Source organism: Anomaloglossus baeobatrachus, chromosome 4, assembly GCF_048569485.1.
Source record: "Anomaloglossus baeobatrachus isolate aAnoBae1 chromosome 4, aAnoBae1.hap1, whole genome shotgun sequence".
In the NCBI taxonomy this organism is placed as follows: domain Eukaryota; kingdom Metazoa; phylum Chordata; class Amphibia; order Anura; family Aromobatidae; genus Anomaloglossus; species Anomaloglossus baeobatrachus.
Window position 1 is genome coordinate 665,752,767 of NC_134356.1, and position 24,754 is coordinate 665,777,520.

At 50.8% G+C, this 24,754-nt stretch overlaps 1 protein-coding gene across 1 annotated transcript; it reads right to left on the bottom strand.

Annotated features, from left to right (window-relative positions):
* Positions 1 to 11,578: 11,578 nt before the first annotated feature.
* On the bottom strand, positions 11,579 to 21,166 carry MRI1 (methylthioribose-1-phosphate isomerase 1). Its single transcript, XM_075343150.1, has 6 exons — positions 21,000 to 21,166; positions 19,529 to 19,764; positions 19,283 to 19,455; positions 12,388 to 12,564; positions 11,922 to 12,146; positions 11,579 to 11,812 (listed from the first exon to the last, which is right to left on the bottom strand). The coding sequence occupies exons 1-6, from the start codon at positions 21,129 to 21,131 to the stop codon at positions 11,691 to 11,693; spliced, it is 1,065 nt and encodes a 354-aa protein (XP_075199265.1). The 5' UTR covers positions 21,132 to 21,166; the 3' UTR covers positions 11,579 to 11,690.
* Between the last annotated feature and the right edge of the window lie 3,588 nt (positions 21,167 to 24,754).

Genomic DNA, 24,754 nt, shown 5'->3' on the forward strand with positions numbered 1-24,754 from the left:
GCTGGAGCGCAAGGCTCCATCGCAACAATCGCCCATTCGTCCCAGAGACGGTGTGCAACCAGCTGAGGGGATTGTGGTCCGTCTCCACGATGAAGTGGCGCCCGTATAGATAGGGTTGCAGACGCTGCAGGGCCCACACTATGGCCAGGCACTCCTTCTCCATCGTGGAATAGGCAACTTCCCTTGGTAACAGCTTCCTGCTCAGGTACAAGACTGGGTGCTCTTGGCTCGCAGAGTCCACCTGGCTGAGCACCGCACCGAGGCCGAAGTCACTGGCGTCGGTCTGTACTACAAACGGCCGCGTGAAGTCGGCTGCCTGTAGCACGGGCGGGCTGGACAGGGCGTCCTTTAGGGCCTGGAAGGCTGTCTCGCAGTCCATTGTCCAATCGACTGCAGAGGGCAGCTTCTTCTTGGTGAGGTCCGTCAAGGGCTTTGCCAGGCTACTATAGCGTGGAACAAACCTCCTATAGTACCCGGCGGTCCCCAAGAAGGACATCACCTGCTTCTTGGTCCTGGGGGTGGGCCAGGATGCGATGGCCTCCACTTTCTCAGGCTCGGGCTTCAGTGTTCTCCCGCCTACCCGGTGACCGAGGTACTGGACCTCGCTCATGGCCAGCTGACACTTTCCCGGCTTGATGGTCAAACCTGCCCGGTGGATCCGCCTGAGCACCTGTGCTAGATGCTCTAGGTGGTCCTCCCAGGTGGGACTGAAGACGGCAATGTCATCTAGGTACGCGGCCGCGTACCCTTCAAGTCCCTTGAGCAGGGTGTTGACCATCCGCTGGAAAGTGGCAGGGGCATTCCTCATCCCGAATGGCATCACCGTGGACTCGTATAGTCCAAATGGGGTAATAAAGGCAGAGCGTTCCCTGGCCTTGCGAGTCAGGGGGATCTGCCAATATCCCCGGCTCAGGTCCATGATGGTCAGGTACTGAGCCCCGGCCAACTGATCGAGCAGGTCATCGATGCGTGGCATTGGGTACGCATCGGCGACCGTGACAGCATTGAGCCCCCTGTAGTCCACGCAGAATTGAGTGGTTCGGTCCTTCTTAGGGACGAGGACTACAGGCGAGGCCCAAGCGCTGTTGGATGCCTGGATCACCCACCAATATGTCACAAACCACCGGGGGGGTCACTCAGAAATCCCCCGCGCTGGCTACCAGTACGTCACAATCGGGGGGTAACAAGTGGGGGTCACCCCTCCTTTATTCCTCCCGACCGACAGACAGAGCACGTGACGCGCTCTCTAGCGCCCCTCTTATAGTCAGGCCAATTATGGAATTGCCCGACAATAAGCAAGGAGGCCGCTATACTACTTATGCCGATTATTGAAGGGTCCCCGGTGAGAGTAGGGTATATATTCCCCCGACCTCCGCGGGCGGAATATATAAAATCTCCCCGAATCTCACTGGCCTCCCCACAATAATCCTTGGCACAAACTCGCTGCCACCAACCGCTTCACGGTAACTATTAGCCGAACACACAGACGTGGGATTCAAGATCGAGATAACAGAACAGCCCAAGATTAATTATATAATTTAATCAGCCTAAAGCACACTAGAAACTACAATATATACAATAGGGAATCTACAGAATATACATATGTCAGAGTACAGTTACAGATAAAGCATGTTTTACAAACAGGTATGCAATTCAATCAGTTACCTTGTGCGTCTGGCCACAGGGGGGCGCTGTAGACCAGGTTTCCAGGAACTCCCACAGATGTTTCCTGCACGTGACCCCCAGCGAAAGAACACTGGAAAATGGCCGAAGTAGGGTTATCAACCTGGGCAAATCCAGGTCCCCTCCTACCTTAGTGACCTCAGAGGGAGCACTGCTCCACCCCTGGCTTGAGTTATGGACAATCCACAACATGGAATATGGGCCATAACTTTGCCTGGGAGCGTCGTAGGCGGACGCCAATGCTCTCATTGTGACAGTTATGAATTTAGCTACAGAACGAGGGGACTCATGACCTGTCTGCCAGTTCCCCATTGGCTGATATCACGCCTGGGGCATTTCCCAATGTCCTGCTCCCATAAAAAGGGTGTGCCGGCATCGTCCGCATGCGGAGACACCATTTTTATGGTTGCCATATTTATCGGAAATATGGCTTGCGAGATATGAACCATTTTTTACTGGAGTCGTTCTGTCTGGCTATTTCCAGAGCCTTGCTAATTAGATAGCAGCTCCTACTACAGGGTGACGGCAGGGAGTCATCCTGTGTCCATTGTTCCCACACCACCTCATCTCCATATCACAGGACATGGCCATGGAGGTGTAAGTGGAACACTGAGAACAAGAAGGGAGGGGGCACTGCCAGGGAGTGATGAGGGATTATGACTGGAGTCATAATTCATCTTCATATCCCGGGATTTGCCTCACACCTCCCCCCTTTTGAGGGCGCTAGGGGGCAGCACACTCCGGTGTTCCCCCGTGCGCCCGTCCGCGACCTCTCCTTGTCGGGACAGCCCGTCTGCGTTACCGTGGTCACGGCCCCTTTTGTGGCGAATGGTGAAGTTGTATTGCTGGAGCGCAAGGCTCCATCGCAACAATCGCCCATTCGTCCCAGAGACGGTGTGCAACCAGCTGAGGGGATTGTGGTCCGTCTCCACGATGAAGTGGCGCCCGTATAGATAGGGTTGCAGACGCTGCAGGGCCCACACTATGGCCAGGCACTCCTTCTCCATCGTGGAATAGGCAACTTCCCTTGGTAACAGCTTCCTGCTCAGGTACAAGACTGGGTGCTCTTGGCTCGCAGAGTCCACCTGGCTGAGCACCGCACCGAGGCCGAAGTCACTGGCGTCGGTCTGTACTACAAACGGCCGCGTGAAGTCGGCTGCCTGTAGCACGGGCGGGCTGGACAGGGCGTCCTTTAGGGCCTGGAAGGCTGTCTCGCAGTCCATTGTCCAATCGACTGCAGAGGGCAGCTTCTTCTTGGTGAGGTCCGTCAAGGGCTTTGCCAGGCTACTATAGCGTGGAACAAACCTCCTATAGTACCCGGCGGTCCCCAAGAAGGACATCACCTGCTTCTTGGTCCTGGGGGTGGGCCAGGATGCGATGGCTTCCACTTTCTCAGGCTCGGGCTTCAGTGTTCTCCCACCTACCCGGTGACCGAGGTACTGGACCTCGCTCATGGCCAGCTGACACTTTCCCGGCTTGATGGTCAAACCTGCCCGGTGGATCCGCCTGAGCACCTGTGCTAGATGCTCTAGGTGGTCCTCCCAGGTGGGACTGAAGACGGCAATGTCATCCAGGTACGCGGCCGCGTACCCTTCAAGTCCCTTGAGCAGGGTGTTGACCATCCGCTGGAAAGTGGCAGGGGCATTCCTCATCCCGAATGGCATCACCGTGGACTCGTACAGTCCAAATGGGGTAATAAAGGCAGAGCGTTCCCTGGCCTTGCGAGTCAGGGGGATCTGCCAATATCCCCGGCTCAGGTCCATGATGGTCAGGTACTGAGCCCCGGCCAACTGATCGAGCAGGTCATCGATGCGTGGCATTGGGTACGCATCGGCGACCGTGACAGCATTGAGCCCCCTGTAGTCCACGCAGAACCGAGTGGTTCGGTCCTTCTTAGGGACGAGGACTACAGGCGAGGCCCAAGCGCTGTTGGATGCCTGGATCACCCCCAGCTTCAGCATCTCGTCAATCTCCTGGCGCATGTGTTGCTGCACCTCCAGGGAGACCCGATATGCTGAACGCCGGATCCGCTGCCACCAATATGTCACAAACCACCGGGGGGGTCACTCAGAAATCCCCCGCGCTGGCTACCAGTACGTCACAATCGGGGTGTAACAAGTGGGGGGTCACCCCTCCTTTATACCTCCCGACCGACAGACAGAGCACGTGATGCGCTCTCTAGCGCCCCTCTTATAGTCAGGCCAATTATGGAATTGCCCGACGATAAGCAAGGAGGCCGCTATACTACTTATGCCGATTATTGAAGGGTCCCCGGTGAGAGTAGGGTATATATTCCCCCGACCTCCGCGGGCGGAATATATAAAACCTCCCCGAATCTCACTGGCCTCCCCACAATAATCCTTGGCACAACTCGCTGCCACCAACCGCTTCACGGTAACTATTAGCCGAACACACAGACGTGGGATTCAAGATCGAGATAACAGAACAGCCCAAGATTAATTATATAATTTAATCAGCCTAAAGCACACTAGAAACTACAATATATACAATAGGGAATCTACAGAATATACATAGGTCAGAGTACAGTTACAATCAAAGCATGGGTTACAAACAGGCATACACAGTTCCAGCAGTTACCTTGTTGCGTCTGGCCACAGGGGGGCGCTGTACCCAGGTTTCTAGGATCCTTCCCACAGATGTTTCCTACACGTGCCCCCAGCGAAAAGAACACTGGAAAATGGCCGAAGTAGGGTTATCAACCTGGGCAAATCCAGGTCCCCTCCTACCTTAGTGACCTCAGAGGGAGCACTGCTCCACCCCTGGCTTGAGTTATGGACAATCCACAACATGGAATATGGGCCATAACTTTGCCTGGGAGCGTCGTAGGCGGACGCCAATGCTCTCATTGTGACAGCTATGAATTTAGCCACAGAACGAGGGGACTCATGACCTGTCTGCCAGTTCCCCATTGGCTGATATCACGCCTGGGGCATTTCCCAATGTCCTGCTCCCATAAAAAGGGTGTGCCAGCATCGTCCGCATGCGGAGACACCATTTTTATGGTTGCCATATTTATCGGAAATATGGCTTGCGAGATATGAACCATTTTTTACTGGAGTCGTTCTGTCTGGCTAGTTCCATAGCCTTGCTAATGAGATACAACTCTTGTTACAGGGTGACGGCAGGGAGTCATCCTGTGTCCATTGTTCCCACACCACCTCATCTCCATATCACAGGACATGGCCATGGAGGTGTAAGTGGAACACTGAGAACAAGAAGGGAGGGGGCACTGCCAGGGAGTGATGAGGGATTATGACTGGAGTCATAATTCATCTTCATATCCCGGGATTTGCCTCACACCTCCCCCCTTTTGAGGGCGCTAGGGGGCAGCACACTCCGGTGTTCCCCCGTGCGCCCGTCCGCGACCTCTCCTTGTCGGGACAGCCCGTCTGCGTTACCGTGGTCACGGCCCCTTTTGTGGCATAGGAAACATCTGTGGGAAGGATCCTAGAAACCTGGGTACAGCGCCCCCCTGTGGCCAGACGCAACAAGGTAACTGCTGGAACTGTGTATGCCTGTTTGTAACCCATGCTTTGATTGTAACTGTACTCTGACATATGTATATTCTGTAGATTCCCTATTGTATATATTGTAGTTTCTAGTGTGGCTTTAGGCTGATTAAATTATATAATTAATCTTGGGCTGTTCTGTTATCTCGATCTTGAATCCCACGTCTGTGTGTTCGGCTAATAGTTACCGTAAATCGGTTGGTGGCAGCGAATTGTGCCAAGGATTATTGTGGGGAGGCCAGTGAGATTCGGGGAGATTTTATATATTCCGCCCGCGGAGGTCGGGGGAATATATACCTTACTCTCACCGGGGACCCTTCAATAATCGGCATAAGTAGTATAGCGGCCTCCTTGCTTATTGTCGGGCAATTCCATAATTGGCCTGACTATAAGAGGGGCGCTAGAGAGCGCGTCACGTGCTCTGTCTGTCGGTCGGGAGGTATAAAGGAGGGGTGACCCCCACTTGTTACCCCCCGATTGTGACGTACTGGTAGCCAGCGCGGGGGGGATTTCTGAGTGACCCCCCCGGTGGTTTGTGACACGTGCTGAAGAGCAATATGTGTGTGACGTGCTGCAGAGCAATATGTGTGTGATGTGCTGCAGAGCAATATGTGTGTGATGTGCTGCAGAGCAATATCTGTGTGATGTGCTGCAGAGCAATATCTGTGTGACGTACTGCAGAGCAATATCTGTGTGATGTGCTGCAGGACAATATGTGTGTGATGTGCTGCAGAGCAATATCTGTGTGACGTGCTGCAGAGTAATATGTGTGTGATGTGCTGCAGAGCAATATGTGTGTGATGTGCTGCAGAGCAATATCTGTGTGATGTGCTGCAGAGCAATATCTGTGTGACGTGCTGCAGAGCAATATCTGTGTGATGTGCTGCAGGACAATATGTGTGTGATGTGCTGCAGAGCAATATCTGTGTGATGTGCTGCAGAGCAATATGTGTGTGAAGTGCTGCAGAGCAATATGTGTGTGATGTGCTGCAGAGCAATATCTGTGTGATGTGCTGCAGAGCAATATCTGTGTGACGTGCTGCAGAGCAATATCTGTGTGACGTGCTGCAGAGCAATATCTGTGTGATGTGCTGCAGAGCAATATGTGTGTGATGTGCTGCAGAGCAATATCTGTGTGATGTGCTGCAGAGCAATATCTGTGTGACGTGCTGCAGAGCAATATCTGTGTGACGTACTGCAGAGCAATATCTGTGTGACGTGCTGCAGAGCAATATCTGTGTGATGTGCTGCAGAGCAATATCTGTGTGACGTGCTGCAGAGCAATATCTGTGTGAAGTGCTGCAGAGCAATATCTGTGTGACGTGCTGCAGAGCAATATCTGTGTGACGTGCTGCAGAGCAATATCTGTGGATGTGCTGCAGAGCAATATCTGTGCGACGTGCTGCAGAGCAATATCTGTGTGACGTGCTGCAGAGCAATATCTGTGTGACGTGCCGCAGAGCAATATCTGTGGATGTGCTGCAGAGCAATATCTGTGTGACGTGCTGCAGAGCAATATCTGTGTGACGTGCTGCAGAGCAATATCTGTGTGACGTGCTGCAGAGCAATAACTGTGCGACGTGCCGCAGAGCAATATCTGTGTGATGTGCTGCAGAGCAATAACTGTGTGATGTGCTACAGTGCAATAACTGTGCGACGTGCTGCAGAGCAATATCTGTGGACGTGCTGCAGAGCAATATCTGTGGACGTGCTGCAGAGCAATAACCATAATGCCACCAAAGGGGCAAAACTCAGCAGCCACTTGAGCAGAGCCTGACACCTGGAGGACAAAACAAATTGCATGGAGAAGAATGCAGAGTTCTGTTCAGTACTGTGCCTTTAAGAGTGTTCTGCCACCAGCAAGCTGTACGACCAAGTGCTGCAACCACACGGCTCACATCTGCCACCTAGTGGATTTATTGTATATGGCATTTGTTAAAAACAGGCTTGGAAGCGGGAATCCACATGTCTGTGATTGGTTGCAGACTGCTATACATGCCCTCCACCCTGTGTCCGCGTCTCTGAGTGGTTGCAGCCAGTTTACTCTTTAGTGTAAAAAGAAATAAATAATTAAAAAATGATGTAGGCTCCTGCCATATTTTGATATCCAGGGCAGGTAAAGCGACAGCGGCAGCTGCAACCCCCACCTGTGAGCCTTACCGTGGCTGGATATCAAAATAGAGGGGAAAAATGTTGTAAGGTCCCCCTAGTTTTGATATCCAGCTACGGTAAAGCAGACAGGCAGGGGATGGTAAGATCAGGATGGGAGGCGCCATGGATTTTGGCCCACCCCAGCCTAAAAATACCAGCCCGCAACTGACCAGAACAGTCACATCTATTAAAAATCCTTTATTTGAAATAAAATACACCTCCCATTACTAATCTAGGGCTTGACAGTAGCTCTCATTTATTGACAAATCATAGCTATCATTAACCCCTTATATTACCTCAATTGTCACCGCACCAGGGCAGTCAGGATGAGCTGGGTACAAAGCCGGGATTGACACATCTAATGGATGCGACAATTCTGGGTGACTGCGGGCTGGTTTATTTACGCTGGGGAGGAACAATATCCGTGGCGCCTCCCATCCTGATACTAGCCCTCAGCTGTCTGCTTTACCATGGCTGGATGTCAAAATGGGGGGACCCTATGCTCTCTTTTTCCCTCTATTTTGATATCCAGCCATGGTAAAGCTCACAGGTGGGGGCTGCAGCCTGCCGCTGTTGCTTTACCCTCGCTGGCTATCAAAATATGGCGAGAGGCTGCTTAATTTTTATTTTTACTCTACTATACAGCAAACAGACTGCAACCAATCACAGATGCGGACACAGGGTGGGTGGGCGTGTGTATCAGTCTGCAACCAATCACAGACACTGACACAGGGTGGGCAGGGGAAGCCGTGAATATTCATGAACCTTACTTAGCGGGTCCAGAATAGAGTCTGACTGCAGTGTGATACTCCTTTGTCCCCAACTTGTTTGGAGATCTCCTTGATCTTCATGGTGTTGTCTGGAGATCTCCTTGGCCTACATGGTGTCTGGAGATCTCCTTGGCCTTCATGGTGTTTGGAGATCTCCTTGGCCTTCATGGTGTTGCTTGGAGATCTCCTTGGCCTTCATGGTGTTGCTTGGAGATCTCCTTGGTCTTCATGGTGTTGCTTGGAGATGTCCTTGGCCTTCATGGTGTTGCTTGGAGATGTTCTTGTTTTGTTTGGCGATCTGCTTGGCCTTCGTAGTATTGTTTGGAGATCTCCTTGGCCTTCATGGTGTTGCTTGGAGATCTCCTTGGCCTTCATGGTGTTGCTTGGAGATCTCCTTGGCTTTCATGGTGTTGATTGGAGATCTCCTTGGCCTTCATGATGTTGCTTGGAGATCTCCTTGGCCTTCATAGTGTTGCTTGGAGATCTCCTTGGCCTTCATAGTGTTGCTTGGAGATCTCCTTGACCTTCATGATGTTGCTTGGAGATCTCCTTGGCCTTCATGATGTTGATTGGAGATCTCCTTGGTCTTCGTGGTGTTGATTGGAGATCTCCTTGGCCTTCATGGTGTTGATTGGAGATCTCCTTGGCCTTCATGTTGTTGCTTGGAGATCTCCTTGATCTTCATGGTGTTGCTTGAAGATCTTCTTGGTCTTCATGGTGTTGCTTGGAGATCTCCTTGGCCTTCATGGTGTTGATTGGAGATCTCCTTGGCCTTCATGGTGTTGATTGGAGATCTCCTTGGCCTTCATGGTGTTGCTTGGAGATCTCCTTGATCTTCATGGTGTTGCTTGAAGAACTTCTTGGTCTTCATGATGTTGCTTGGAGATCTCCTTGGCCTTCATGATGTTGATTGGAGATCTCCTTGGTCTTCGTGGTGTTGATTGGAGATCTCCTTGGCCTTCATGGTGTTGATTGGAGATCTCCTTGGCCTTCATGGTGTTGCTTGGAGATCTCCTTGATCTTCATGGTGTTGCTTGAAGATCTTCTTGGTCTTCATGGTGTTGTTTGGAGATCTCCTTGGCCTTCATGGTGTTGTTTGGTGATCTCATTGGCCTTTGTGGTGTTGATTGGAGGTCTCCTTAGTCTTCATGGTGTTTGGAGATCTTCTTGGCCTTCATGGTGTTGCTTGGAGATCTCCTTTGTCCTCATGGTGTTGTTTGGAGATCTCCTTGGCCTTCATGGTGTTATTTGGAAATCTCCTTATTCTTCATAGTGTTGTTTAAGATCATGGTCTTTATGGCATTGCTTAGTTAGTGGCTGCTCTTGCTTAATGGTGTTGCCACCTCTGTGGCCTTTCAGAAAGGGTGTGAATATACTGACCAACCCCCGGGACACTTACTGAAAGGAAGTCCACCTGTGTGCAATCTAACATGTGACTTATGAAGGGAATTGCTTGCGCCAGAAACTTTTACACGCTTCATAGCAAAAGGGGTGCATATAGATATGCACATGGCAATTTTTATTCATTTTATCCCATAAATCTAATTTTTGCCTATATTTTCTCACTTCACTTCCCCAAATTGGACAATTTAGTGCTGATACATCACAGACAAATCGGAGTACAAAAATATTTACACATAGGTTGTCATGTAACCAAATAGGTAAAGAGCCAAGGGGGTGAATACTTTTGCAAGACACCTTTATATATATATTATATATAGATAAAAATTGTATTTGATGTACAGTGAGTACTCACACCCGTAGTATCCAAAATGAAATGTGAAAAGGGGCAACGTGAGCAATTTTTATTTGAGGGCCCTATTTAAAAGCTTGTGGTCGGGCAGCCACGAGTAGGAAAAAAAGAAAAAAAATACACAATATATGTTCACTGTATACAAATAAAAAATACTTAGTAAAAATGTATTAGAAATAGCAATTTTTTTTGCTGCCCGTATTGAAAAGAAAAAACAACAAAGGAAAATATAAATAAAAAAAAAAGCAAAAAAGATATGAATGTAAAATATAATAATCCGAAATATGGTTTAAAAAAGAAAAAAAAAAAAGCTGCAAAGAAAAAGACAAGAAACTAAAAGAAATTAATCTATAACTATAACTGGGGGGGAAGAAGCGTTTTAGTTGATGACAGCTGATCTGATCGTGTCGGCCGTTCTTGGTGGCGCTAATCAGTGGCCATGACTAGTTAAATTTTGTCTTATTTGCCCCTTTTTTTTTTTGCAGGTGACGCCTTTTAATTGTTTTTTTTCTCTATGGCGGGCATGTAGTCTCCTCTTGTCAGGGAAGGTGATCACATTTGTGCTGATATTTTCCACTGCTGTGACCCGGTATGTAGACAGTGTTGTCTTCAAGGACATCATCATACAGCCATGACGAGCATCATCACCATTTATGACATGTTGTCCCCATGTTAAGTGTCTACACAGCGCATCAGCCTGGATAAATGTCACTAATAGTCATCTAATATTACCATTCTCTGCACTGATACCTGCCTGTGTTTCCCCATGACAACACTTCTTGCCGTAGGGAGCGCTAGATGTTACTTAAAAAGCGCCATTCTCATCAAGGATTGCATCCTATCTGGGGTGTAAATGTGCGGACGTTGATGGTAATGGTGTGTTTGATCCACAGAAGGTCCCTGTGGCAAACCTCAATCCAAAATAAGGAACCTATGGCAAACCTTAATCCACAGAAAGAACCTATAACAAACCTTAAAAAGAACCTATGGAAAACTTTAATCCACAGAAGGAACCTATGGGAAACCTTAATCCAAAAAAGGAACCTATGGGAAACCTTAATCCACAGAAGGAACCCATGGCAAACCTTAATCCACAGAAAGATCCTATGGGAAACCTTAATCCACAGAAGGAACCTATGGCAAACCTTAATCCACAGAAAGAACCTATGGGAAACCTTAATCCACAGAAAGAACCTATGGGAAACCTTAATCCACAGAAATAATCTATGGCAAACCTTAAAGGGAACCTATGGAAAACCTTAATCCACAGAAGGAACCTATGGGAAACCTTAATCCTAAAAAGGAACCTATGGGAAACCTTAATCCACAGAAGGAACCTATGGCAAACCTTAATCCACAGAAAGAATTTATGGCAAACCTTAATCCGTAGAAGGAACCTATGGGAAACCTTAATCCACAGAAAGAATTTATGGCAAACCTTAATCCGTAGAAGGAACCTATGGCAAACCTTAATCCACAGAACCTATGGAAAACCTTAATCCGTAGCAGGAACCTATGGGAAACCTTAATTCACAGAAGGAACCTATGGGAAACCTTAACCACCACAACACAAAGTAATAAAGAGATAAAAATGTTGTAATTTCACCTGTACTGTGTCCTAGAGGGAATTCAGAGACAGAATCAGTCCTATATACTCCATATATACGTACGTACATCAGAGAAAGAGGAGAAAGAATTCAATCATTTTATTATAAAAAAGGGGTTTTTTTTCCCCCCAGATAACATGGGAAAAGCTGCATTGGACAGGCGGGGGCAGGGTGTGTGGTCCCGCAGCACAGAGTATTACAGCACTTGGCTGAGCCCATCCTTCAGCTCCTCTGGTTTGAAGACTCCGCGTTCTGTGATTATTGCTGTGATCAGTTCTTTTGGGGTGACATCAAACGCGGGGTTCCACACCCCAATACCTGCGGGGAGAAGAAGAGTGAATAATGCATTGTTATATGGTTAACTACCGGGATCGGTAATCCCCCCCCCCCCCCCCCTTTCAAAAAAATAAATAAATCAATCACCCACCTGGAGCCGCCACACGGACGCCATTGATATCTGTCAGCTCCTGGCTGGGCCGCTCCTCTATGACAATACTGCCACCTGTTGGCAAGCTGAGGTCACAGGAGGTGCTGGGAGCCGCCACGTAGAAAGGTATCCCATGGTGCTTGGCAAGGACGGCCAACTGGTACGTTCCTACCTTGTTTGCGGTATCACCATTAGCGACCACGCGGTCAGCTCCGACCACCACAGCTGGGGAGAGAGAAGAGAAAACTGGCGTGAGAATTCATATAGGTCGGGGCAAACATTGGAGCGCTGTTGTTTAACGCAACCACCACTAGGTGGAGCTCACAGCATAAGGATCCAGTGAGCTCGGCCGGGGCTGCATTCATCCACATGCAGAGAGCGCCCCCTAGTGGTGGCAGCAGGTGTTCCGAATTCTGCTGTGTGTCTCTCTGGGCAGAAGGAAACCTAAAGATATAGCACCACTCACCGCTGACCTGACGGTCCCTCATGGTCACGGCCGCCATGCTGTCCGTGATGAGTGTGGCCGGGATCTTCTCATACACCAGCTCGTACGCAGTCAGCCTGGAGCCCTGGTTATAGGGCCGGGTCTCCGTACAGAAGACGTGGGACAGACGGCTCATTGCATGAAGGGAACGCACCACACCTGTTAGGGAGGACATTAGCGGATTAGTAGTGAAACAAGGGCTGGATGTGCCGCTACCTGTGTATGTGACAAGACACTGCAGCAGATCGAGCCGCCGATGTGTCAGATGATTCCTCTGCTGGTTCAGTCCTTTCTCAAATCTCAATCTGAACAAGCAGCGTGGTAGTGAAAAGCATGGAGGACAGAATCACCCTGACCTTATAACGGAACAAGTGGGAGAATTATGGCTCAAATACAGGATTTTTAGCTCCTTCCTGATACCGGGAAGCGCAGTTATCCATCCAGCAAGAATAAAACCAAAAACAAAAAAAAAAGGTTTTTTTAAATATTTAAAAAAAAAATAAATAATAAATTAAATGGTAAAATGAATGAAAACAACAACTCATCTTACAAAAAAAACACCCCCAAAAAACCCCAAAACGACTGCCCCGATGTGACGATGTTAACAGGAGAAGGGAATTTTGTTACTTACCGTAAATTCCTTTTCTTCTAGCTCTTATTGGGAGACCCAGACGATTGGGGTATAGCTACTGCCCTCTGGAGGCCACACAAAGCACTACATTAAAAGTGCAAGGCCCCTCCCCCTCTGGCTATACCCCCCCCGTGGTATCACGGGTTCTCCAGTTTTAGTGCCAAAGCAAGAAGGAGGAAGCCAATAACTGGTTTAAACAAATTAACTCCGAATAACATCGGAGAACTGAAAAACCGTTCAACATGAACAACATGTGTACCCGCAAACAACAAAAAAACATCCCGAAGGACAACAGGGCGGGTGCTGGGTCTCCCAATAAGAGCTAGAAGAAAAGGAATTTACGGTAAGTAACAAAATTCCCTTCTTCTTCAGCGCTCTATTGGGAGACCCAGACGATTGGGACGTCCAAAAGCTGTCCCTGGGTGGGTAAATAAATACCTCATGTTAGAGCTGCAAAACAGCCCTCCCCTATGGGGGTGTCACTGCCGCCTGCAGGACTCTTCTACCTAAGCTGGCATCCGCCGAAGCATAGGTATGCACCTGATAATGCTTGGTGAAAGTGTGCAGACTGGACCAGGTAGCTGCCTGGCACACCTGTTGAGCCGAAGCCTGGTGACGTAATGCCCAGGACGCACCCACGGCTCTGGTTGAGTGGGCTTTTAGCCCTGAAGGAACCGGAAGCCCCGCAGAACGGTAGGCCTCTAGAATTGGTTCTTTGATCCATCGAGCCAGGGTGGCTTTAGAAGCCTGCAACCCCTTGCGCGGACCAGCGACAAGGACGAAAAGTGCATCGGCACGGCGTATGGGCGCCGTGCGGGAAATGTAGATTCTGAGTGCTCTCACCAGATCTAGCAAACGTAAGTCCTTTTCATACCGGTGAACCGGATGAGGGCAAAAAGAAGGCAAGGATATATCCTGATTAAGATGAAAAGAGGATACGACCTTAGGAAGAAACTCCGGAATGGGGCGCAGCACAACCTTGTCCTGGTGGAACACCAGGAAGGGAGCCTTGGATGACAGAGCTGCCAGCTCAGACACTCGCCGAAGCGATGTGATCGCAACAAGAAACGCCACTTTCTGCGACAGCCGAGAAAAGGAAACTTCCTTCAGAGGCTCGAAGGGCGGCTTCTGGAGAGCAACTAGTACCCTGTTCAGATCCCATGGATCTAACGGTCGCTTGTACGGGGGCACAATATGACAGACCCCCTGCAGGAACGTGCGCACCTTAGGAAGACGTGCTAGACGCTTCTGAAAAAACACGGATAGTGCCGAAACTTGCCCTTTAAGGGAGCTGAGCGACAAGCCCTTTTCTAACCCCGATTGCAGGAAGGAAAGAAACTTGGGTAATGCAAATGGCCAGGGAGACACTCCCTGGGCCGAGCACCAGGATAAGAAAATCTTCCACGTTCTGTGGTAGATCTTAGCAGAATTCGACTTTCTAGCTTGTCTCATTGTGGCAACCACTCCTTGAGATAATCCTGCAGATGCTAGGATCCAGGACTCAATGGCCACACAGTCAGGTTCAGGGCCGCAGAATTCTGATGGAAAAACGGCCCTTGGGACAGTAAGTCTGGTCGGTCTGGCAGTGACCACGGTCGACCGATCGTGAGATGCCACAGATCCGGATACCACGACCTCCTCGGCCAGTTTGGAGCGACGAGTATGATGCGGCTGCACTCGGATCTGATCTTGCGTAGCACTCTGGGCAAGAGCGCCAGAGGCGGAAACACGTAAGGGAGCTGAAACTGCGACCAATCTTGAACCAAGGCGTCTGCCGCCAGAGCTCTTTGATCGCGCGACCTCGCCATGAATGCCGGGACCTTGTTGTTGTGCCGGGATGCCATTAGGTCGACGTCCGGCACTCCCCAGCGGCGACAGATTTCCTGAAACACGTCCGGGTGAAGGGACCATTCCCCTGCGTCCATGCCCTGGCGACTGAGGAAGTCTGCTTCCCAGTTTTCTACGCCTGGGATGTGAACCGCGGATATGGTGGATGCTCTGTCCTCCACCCACATTAGAATGCGCCGGACTTCTTGGAAGGCTTGCCGACTGCGCGTCCCTCCTTGGTGGTTGATGTATGCCACCGCTGTGGAGTTGTCCGATTGGATTCGGATCTGCTTTCCTTCCAGCCACTGCTGGAAGGCTAGTAGGGCAAGATACACTGCTCTGATTTCCAGAACATTGATCTGAAGGGTGGACTCCTGCGGAGTCCACGTCCCCTGAGCCCTGTGGTGGAGAAACACTGCTCCCCACCCCGACAGACTCGCATCTGTCGTAACTACTGCCCAGGATGGGGGCAGGAAGGATCTTCCCTGAGATAATGAGGTGGGAAGGAGCCACCATTGTAGAGAGTCCTTGGCCGTCTGGGAAAGCGAGACTTTCCTGTCCAGGGACGTTGACTTCCCGTCCCATTGGCGGAGAATGTCCCATTGAAGTGGGCGCAGATGAAACTGCGCAAAGGGAACTGCTTCCATGGCTGCCACCATCTTCCCTAGGAAATGCATGAGACGCCGCAAGGGATGCAACTGGCCCTGCAGGAGAGATTGCACCCCTGTCTGTAGTGACCGCTGCTTGTTCAGCGGCAGCTTCACTATCGCTGCTAGAGTATGAAACTCCATGCCAAGATACGTTAGTGACTGAGTCGGTGATAGGATCGACTTTGGAAAGTTGATGATCCATCCGAAAGACTGTAGAGTCTCCAGCGTAGCATTCAGGCTGTGCTGACATGCCTCCTGAGAGGGAGCTTTGACCAATAAGTCGTCTAGGTAAGGGATCACCGAGTGTCCCTGAGAGTGCAAGACTGCTACCACCGCCGCCATGACCTTGGTGAAGACCCGTGGGGCTGTCGCCAGACCAAATGGAAGAGCTACGAACTGAAAATGGTCGTCTCCTATCACAAAACGTAGAAAACGTTGATGTTCTGTAGCAATTGGCACGTGGAGATAAGCATCTTTGATGTCTACTGAGGCAAGGAAGTCTCCTCTGGACATTGAGGCAATGACAGAGCGGAGGGTTTCCATCCGGAACCTCCTGGCGTGCACATGTTTGTTGAGCCGTTTTAGGTCCAGAACAGGACGGAACGAGCCGTCCTTTTTTGGAACCACAAAGAGATTGGAGTAAAACCCTTGCCCTTGTTCCTGAGGAGGGACTGGGATCACCACTCCTTCCGCTTTTAGGGAATCCACCGCCTGCAGCAGAGCATCTGCTCGGTCTGGATGTGGGGAGGTTCTGAAGAACCGAGCTGGAGGACGAGAATTGAACTCGATTCTGTACCCGCGAGACAAAATGTCCGTCACCCACCGGTCTTTGACCTGTGACATCCAAATGCCGGAAAAGCGGGAGAGCCTGCCCCCGACCGGCGATGCGGAGGGGGGGGGCTGGAAGTCATGAGGTAGCCGCTTTGGAAGCGGTACCTCCATTTGCTTTCTTGGGGCGTGAGTGAGTCCGCCACGAATCTGAGTTTCTTTGCGTCCTCTGAGTCCCTTTGGACGAGGTAAATGGTGTCTTGCCCGAACCTCGAAAGGACTGAAACCTCTGCTGCCACTTTTTCTGCTGAGGTTTGGATGTTCTGGGTTGTGGTAAAGAGGAGTCTTTACCCTTGGACTGCTTAATGATATCAGCCAATGGCTCGCCAAACAGTCTATCTCTAGATAAAGGCAAACTGGTTAAACATTTTTTGGAACCAGCATCTGCTTTCCAGTCCTTTAACCACAAGGCTCTGCGCAAAACTACCGAATTGGCGGACGCCATTGAGGTGCGACTGGTAGATTCTAGGACCGCATTGATAGCGTAAGACGCAAACGCCGACATCTGCGTGGTAAGGTGCGCCACTTGCGGCACTGCTGGATGCATGATAGCATCCACTTTTGCTAAGCCAGCTGAAATAGCCTGGAGTGCCCATACGGCTGCGAATGCCGGAGCAAACGACGCGCCGATAGCTTCATAGACAGATTTTAACCAAAGGTCCATCTGTCTGTCATTGGCATCTTTAAGTGAAGCGCCATCCTCCACTGCAACTATGGATCTAGCTGCAAGTTTGGAAATCGGGGGGTCTACCTTTGGACACTGTGTCCAGCGCTTGACCACCTCAGGGGGGAAAGGGAAACGCGTATCTTTAGATCGTTTAGAGAAACGCCTTTCTGGGTGAGCGTCGTGCTTCTGGATTGATTCTCTGAAGTCAGAGTGATCTAACAAAGCACTCAATTTACGCTTGGGATAAAGGAAACGAAACTTCTCCTGCTCCGCCGCCGCCTCTTCTGCTGAAGGGGCTGGGGGAGAAATATCCAACAGCCTATTGATGGCTGAGATAAGGTCGTTTACCATGGCATCCCCATCCGGGGTATCCAGGTTGAGAGGGGTTCCAGGAGTGGATTCCTGATCACTCTCATCAGACACATCACAGGGAGACTGATTGCGCTGAGACCCTGAGCAGTGTGAAGACGTCGAGGGTCTTTCCCAGCGAGCTCGCTTAGGGTGGCTGGGGCCATCATCTGAGTCATAATCCTCGGCCTGTGAAGCCGGGGACCCCCCTGTGGGCTGGATACATTCCAAGTAAGGGGGACCTGAGGACAGAGGCCTCGCCGTGCCCAGAGACTGAGCCCCATGCATAGATTGCAAGGTTTCAAGGATTTTTGCCATAGACACAGACATATTATCTGCAAAAACTGCAAAGTCTGTCCCTGTCACCGGGGCAGAACTTACAAGCGTCTCAGCCTGGGTCGCTACCTCTCCTGACTCCGGCTGGCGAAGCAGCACCGGGTCGGAGCATTGCACACAATGGGGGTCATCGGAGCCTGCTGGTAGATTAGCCCCACATGCAGCACACGCAGTATACACAGCCCTTTTTGCCTTGGCCGCCTTGCGTTTTGAGGATGACATGTTGCTGCTTCCACAGAGCGATCTGGGATATGCAGCCAGAAGCGACCTCACAGTGCAAGAAATACAATATCTCTATATCCTACACAGTACACCGATACACCGTGAGGCACTAGAGGGACCAGCACAGAAAAATCGCTTACCGCCCGCTTAAAAAGCGGGTGTGTGGTCGCCAGATAGCCCCTAGTCCAGGTCTCCCAGAGCCTTGCGTCCTTCCTCCAGCCAGACATGCATGTAATGGCTGCCGGCGTCCCGAGAGAGGAAGGGGGGCGGGCCCTGGGCGTTCCTGGCTAAGAGCGGGAAGCCTGCTTCCCTCTGTGCCTAGTGTGAGGGCTGGAGCATGTAAATCAGGCTCCAGCCCTCGTCGCTGCTAGCGAACAGCGTCTCTCCCCTACCCTGAATGACAGGGTGGGGGCGGGAACGAATCGGAGCTGCCGGCGTCCTAGGCCCAAAAAGCCGGGGACTCAATTTATAACCGCCGCCGCCGTAAAAGCGCGGACGGCGGATCCCCGGCGCACCACAAGTCACAGCAGCGCCGCCCGGTCCAGAGGGGGTCGGCGCTGCGTTCCCATACACAAACAATCCCCCAGTAATCTGTAGGGACACTAGCTCCAACGTTGCGGTCCCCGGCGCACTACAACACCCAGCCAGCCCGGAGTGTGTCTGTGCCTGCCGGGGACACAGAGTACCTGTATGATGCAGGGCCTGTCCCTGATCGTACTCCTGCTCCGTCTCCATCAGGTTCTAATGGGTCTGTGGATGGAGCCCGGCGTCAGAGCTGAGAGGCCGGCAGGATCCCACTTCCACAGAGCCCTACCAGGGGATGTGGAAGGAAAACAGCATGTCAGGCTCCAGCCCTGTACCAGCAATAGGTACCTCAACCTTACAACACCATCCAGGGGTGAGAAGGGAGCATGCTGGGGACACTATATGTGTCCTATTTTCTTCCATCCGAAACAGTCAGCAGCTACTGCTGACTAAAATCTGTGGAGCTATGCATGGAATGTCTGACCTCCTTCGCACACAAAGCTAAAACTGGAGAACCCGTGATACCACGGGGGGGGGTATAGCCAGAGGGGGAGGGGCCTTGCACTTTTAATGTAGTGCTTTGTGTGGCCTCCAGAGGGCAGTAGCTATACCCCAATCGTCTGGGTCTCCCAATAGAGCGCTGAAGAAATTAAGTTTTTTGCTCTGGGGAAAAAAAGAGAACAGACAAAGGCACAAAAATAGAAATTAGCTGTCAGGCAGGAAGGGGTTAACGGGTGTCTTCAGGTGACGGGGGTCCAGGTCACTGTTATATAGTCGCCGGCATTTAGTGATGAACCCTTTATACATTAGTACATGGATGATACCCAGACCCCGGCGTCTTACCCAGGGCGGTGCCGTAGCCGGCTGTGGCCAGAGAGCCAGTGTTGCAGTGGGTCATTATCACCACCCCAGCGGGGGCGCCGGTGACCTGCAGGATATGCTGCGCCCCCAGATCCCCGATCTGACGATTGTCTCTGCCGTCCTTCTTCAGGAGGGACTCTGCCCACAGGACCGCGCTGGGGATGACAGGAGGTGGTCAGGGAGAGAACACGGGGGGCTCGGGACCACCACAGCCAGCTCTGCACCTACCTGTCCGTCAGCCCCTGGACGGTGCCCCCCGGCTTCTCCGCCTCCTGCACCAGGAAGGCATTGAGCTCGTCCGCCGCCTTCTTCATGTTAACTGCGGTGGGCCGGGCACCCACCAACTGCTCCATGGACTCACGGACGAAGGCCAAGAGGTCAGACGTCTGCTGTGGGGGGCTGGCAGTCAACTCCACCGCCAAACTCAGGGAGCCCACAATGGCGATGGCCGGAGCACCACGGACCTGGGGAAAGACAAGCGGGGGGCATTGTTTATTTACAGGGGCACTGGCGGTCACCTCCACCAACAAACTCCGGGAGACCACAATGGCGATGACTAGAGCACTGCTGACCTGGGGAAAGACAAGAGGGGGCATTGTTTATTTACAGGGGGGCAGCGCCAAACTCCAGGAGCCCACAATGGCAGTGGCTAGAGCACTGCTGATCTGGGGAAAGACAAGCGAGGGCATTGTTTATTTACAGGGGGCTGGCGGTCAGCTCCACTGCCAAACTCAGGGAGCCCACGGTGGCCGGAGCCCCGAGGACCTGGAGAGAGACAAGCGGGGGCATCGCTTATTTACAGGGGGCCGATGGTCAGTTCCACCACCAAACTCAGGGAGCCCACAACGGTGATGACTGGAGCACCGCTGACCCGGGGAAAGATAAGCGGGGGCACCGTTTATTTACAGAGGCCCAGCGCCAAACTCAAGGAGCCCATAATGGCCGGAGCCCCAAGGACCTGGAGAGAGACAAGCGGGGGCATCGCTTATTTACAGGAGGCCAGTGCCAAACTCAGACCACAATGGTGACGGCTGGAGCCCCGAGGACCTGGGGAAAGACAAGAGGGGGCATCACTTATTTACAGGGGGGCCAGCGGTTAGCTCTACTGCCAAACTCAGGGAGCCCACGGAGGCCCGAGGACTGTGAGAGAGACAAGCGGGGGAATCGCTTATTTACAGGAGCCGGTGCCTAACTCAGACCACAATGGTGATGGCCGGAGCACCACGGACCTGAGGAAAGACAAGCGGGGGCACCGTTTATTTACAGGGGGCAGCAGTCAATGGAATGTTGATAGGTCATTACGTGAACTGAACTTTGGCGTTACCCATAGCAACTAAACTATTTTTCAGGCTGTTCAACACCGCAATCCAAGTAGGTGACCAACCTCTAAAAAAAAAAAAGTATTGGGGGGGGAGGAAGTCTATGGTGGTCACCCTGCTTGGTGGCGACTGTTGCTATGCAGTCATGTAAACTGTACTCTGGTGTTGCCCACAGCAACAAAACTCCATTTTCCTAGAGAGGTTATAAAATGAAAGCCGCTTTCTGATAGGGCCGTTAGAGACAACGCCTTCACGTGAGAACTGGCCAATCATCTTCAAGAGTCTCAAATCACGTGTTCAGTGACGCTAACCTCCGCCCCTTACCACGCCCACAGACGCTGTCACCACCCCCTCCTCTATTGGCGCCGTTTCTCACCCACCTTCATGGTCCGGATGGCGTCCGCTCCCTCCCGCACTCCGGTCACCGGATCATACTGACTGACGTGCGGCAGCAGCAGCTGGTTCAGCACCAGCAGAGAGCCCCGGCTGTAGCGCACGGACTCCAGCGACATGGCTAGTCACGCTGCTTCCGGGGGCGGGGCTATGACCACGTGTCTCTAAAGTCCAGGGCAGTCTTTCTTTACGTTAAAGTAGTAATTTGGTGTTTTGTTTTTTTTTTTTGTAACAACTTTATTGCTATAGTTATTTAATAAGCAATGCCCTGCCACCTCTTCTATTGTGTCTGGTCACAGTATCCTTGTGTGTACCAGCTCCTCAGTGTCCCTGTATAATGTGGGAGCTGCCCCTGCCCCCCAGGGCTGTATCATTACTGCTACACTGTCAGTATACAGCAGTATATAGCCCTGTTACATGGGCTGAATGTACTTCTGTAAGTGTGAAACACAGAGGCGTCACATGGGGGACACACTAAAAACAATGAGGATAATAACTTATTAGGTGAATATTATGTAGATGTATAAAAGGTTTCTTGGGCAAGTTACACATGGAATGAGCATTATATATGAGCGTTATAGGTGTGCAATGATCAGGAAATATCAGTAGATAATAGGAAAATGAACGCATATCCCATATAACCAGGTGTATACAGATATTTCTTGATCATTCCACACCTATAATGCTCAGGTAACATAATATACACCTGGTTATATGGCATATGCGTTCATTTTTCTATTATCTACAGATATTTCATGCTCATTCCATGTGTAACTTGCCAAAGAAACCTTTTATACATCTAATAAGTTATTATCCTCATTCTTTTTATTTATTCCTTTTCATCATTCTTTTAAGTATATCCCATCACATAGTCTCCTCATGGCCCCCAACAATCATGGGTGGTCCCCAGGATCCTTTACGGGGCACAGGTGTCACCCTTGCGCCCACTATAGTAGGACGTGAACTCAGCCCCCAATATCCAGCCTCTAGATGGCCAATGGTGCTGAATCCATCCATTGGATTACACCATGGAAATGGGCTCAGACCAAACACGCATGTGTTATAAATGGGGAGAGTGGAGTAAAGACGCCTCACTGACTGCAAAATCAACGGCTCGGCCTTCAGACGATGTGACAAACGATTCCTACTTTATGGGAGATCTGTCACCAAATTTCACAGTACAGACCGTACACTATATGACCTGATGAGGCTGATGTACTTACTGTGAAAAGAAAAAAAAATCAGTGTATTAAACATAAGTGGTAATCAGATACATAAAATGCTCATCTTAAAAGGGGACGTATCAGATGAGTGCTCCCGCCATCATTGTTGCTGGAGCCCCACCGCGCCATATAGTGGCCATTCTTCAGTAACGCAGTCAAGCCATTAATGAGGTGATGATCCGAGTTACAGTAGTCAAAAGCAGCCACTCCAGTGCACAGAGCTGGAGCGGTTCGGGTCATATTTGTTTTATATCTGGCGGTTACCAGAGCTGAAAATTGTAGGGTGCCGAGAATCAGCGCTCAGATATCAATATCATGATCATTAAATCCGTATTGAAAGTCCTGGACAACCCCTTCATGATGATTCCACAAACATAAGGATGTGAAAGTACACCAGCCCCATCAGGTATATATATACCGTGTTTCCCCGAAAGTAGGACCCCCCCGAAAGTAAGACAGGATGGGGATTACGGGGGGTCCTTCAATGTAAGGCCTCCCCCGAATGTAAGGCAGGGTTGGGGGGCCGCTGTGAAATGTAAGGCCCTTACCTTTGGGCCGCCGCTGTCCCCCATTGGGTCCCCAGGCTCCAGAGGTGTCCTCAGGTGCAGCTGGGCGGGTCCAGTGCTCATGGGGTTAACTCGCCGTGTTAACCCCGCAATCCGCCCAGCTCAACAGCTCATTGGCCGCCCCTGCTCCCCACGTCACCGCCGCCCCCTGGCTCGAGCGCTGATTGGCCCAGCAGCTCGGGCTGTAATTGGCCGCCCCAGCCCCACGTCACCGCTGTTTCCCTGCTGATTGGCACAGCGTTCCCTGCAGCACAGGCCTTCCGCACAGGAAAACGTCCAGCATTTAAAAACCAAGTAGGGAAACATGTACTGTATACGGTATGGGGCTGTGTGCAGTGGGATACGGCACTGTTATGGGGTGTGGGGCTGTGTGCAGTGGGATACGGCACTGTTATGGGGTGTGGGGCTGTGTGCAGTGGGATACGGCACTGTTATGGGGTATGGGGCTGTGTGCAGTGGGATACGGCACTGTTATGGGGTGTGGGGCTGTGTGCAGTGGGATACGGCACTGTTATGGGGTATGGGGCTGTGTGCAGTGGGATACGGCACTGTTATGGGGTGTGGGGCTGTGTGCAGTGGGATACGGCACTGTTATGGGGTGTGGGGCTGTGTGCAGTGGGATACGGCACTGTTATGGGGTATGGGGCTGTGTGCAGTGGGATACGGCACTGTTATGGGGTGTGGGGCTGTGTGCAGTGGGATACGGCACTGTTATGGGGTATGGGGCTGTGTGCAGTGGGATACGGCACTGTTATGGGGTGTGGGGCTGTGTGCAGTGGGATACGGCACTGTTATGGGGTATGGGGCTGTGTGCAGTGGGATACGGCACTGTTATGGGGTATGGGGCTGTGTGCAGTGGGATACGGCACTGTTATGGGGTAATACGGTAGTAACAAGATATTCTTGATACGCTACATTTGTTTTATTCTACTGTTTGGTGATGACCGACTCTTCAGCATGTTAATAAATGTTAATTTATTGGTTAAAAAGAAATTGTCATTTTTTTTCGGCTAATGTAAGACCTCCCCCGAAAGTAAGACAGGGTGGGACTTTTTGGGGTAAAATTAATGTAAGACAGGGTCTTACTTTCGGGGAAACACGGTATTATATATAATATATATATATATATATATATATATATATATATATATATATGAGTTTTGTTTTTTTTTTAATTTTCTTCAACAGGCGGGGCTACAAACAGTGATCAGGATTATTTTTCCCCCATCTATTAAATTCCGAACATCTGAATAGTAATATATTATTTTCTTGTCGATTTCACCTGTAAATGGTGCTGGTGGTATATCATCCAAAATTACAGGAGAAACGCCGTCTCCTAGGACCCGGCCGCCCACTGATCACATGACCACAGGATCCAGAGGAAGAAGCGCTCACTAGGACCACATACACAGCACTGTACAGACCGATCAGGAAGGCAGAGATGGTAATAAAGCACATCTGCCTTCTCCATGGAAACCCAGTTTTCTGTTGTCACAAACATGTAGTCACAAAAATCTGTTGTGTATACATCAATTAAACTCCAGAGCTGCACTCAATATTCTGCTGGTGCAGTCACTGTGTACATATGTGAGGCAAATCCCGGGATATGACGATGAATTATGACTCCAGTCATAATCCCTCATCACTCCCTGGCAGTGCCCCCTCCCTTCTTGTTCTCAGTGTTCCACTTACACCTCCATGGCCATGTCCTGTGATATGGAAATGAGGTGGTGTGGGAACAATGGACACAGGATGACTCCCTGCCGTCACCCTGTAGTGGGGGCTGCTAGCTAGTTAGCAAGGCTATGGAAATAGCCAGACAGAACGACTCCAGTAAAAAATGGTTCATATCTCGCAAGCCATATTTCCGATAAATATGGCAACCATAAAAATGGTGTCTCCGCATGCGGACGATGCCGGCACACCCTTTTTATGGGAGCAGGACATTGGGAA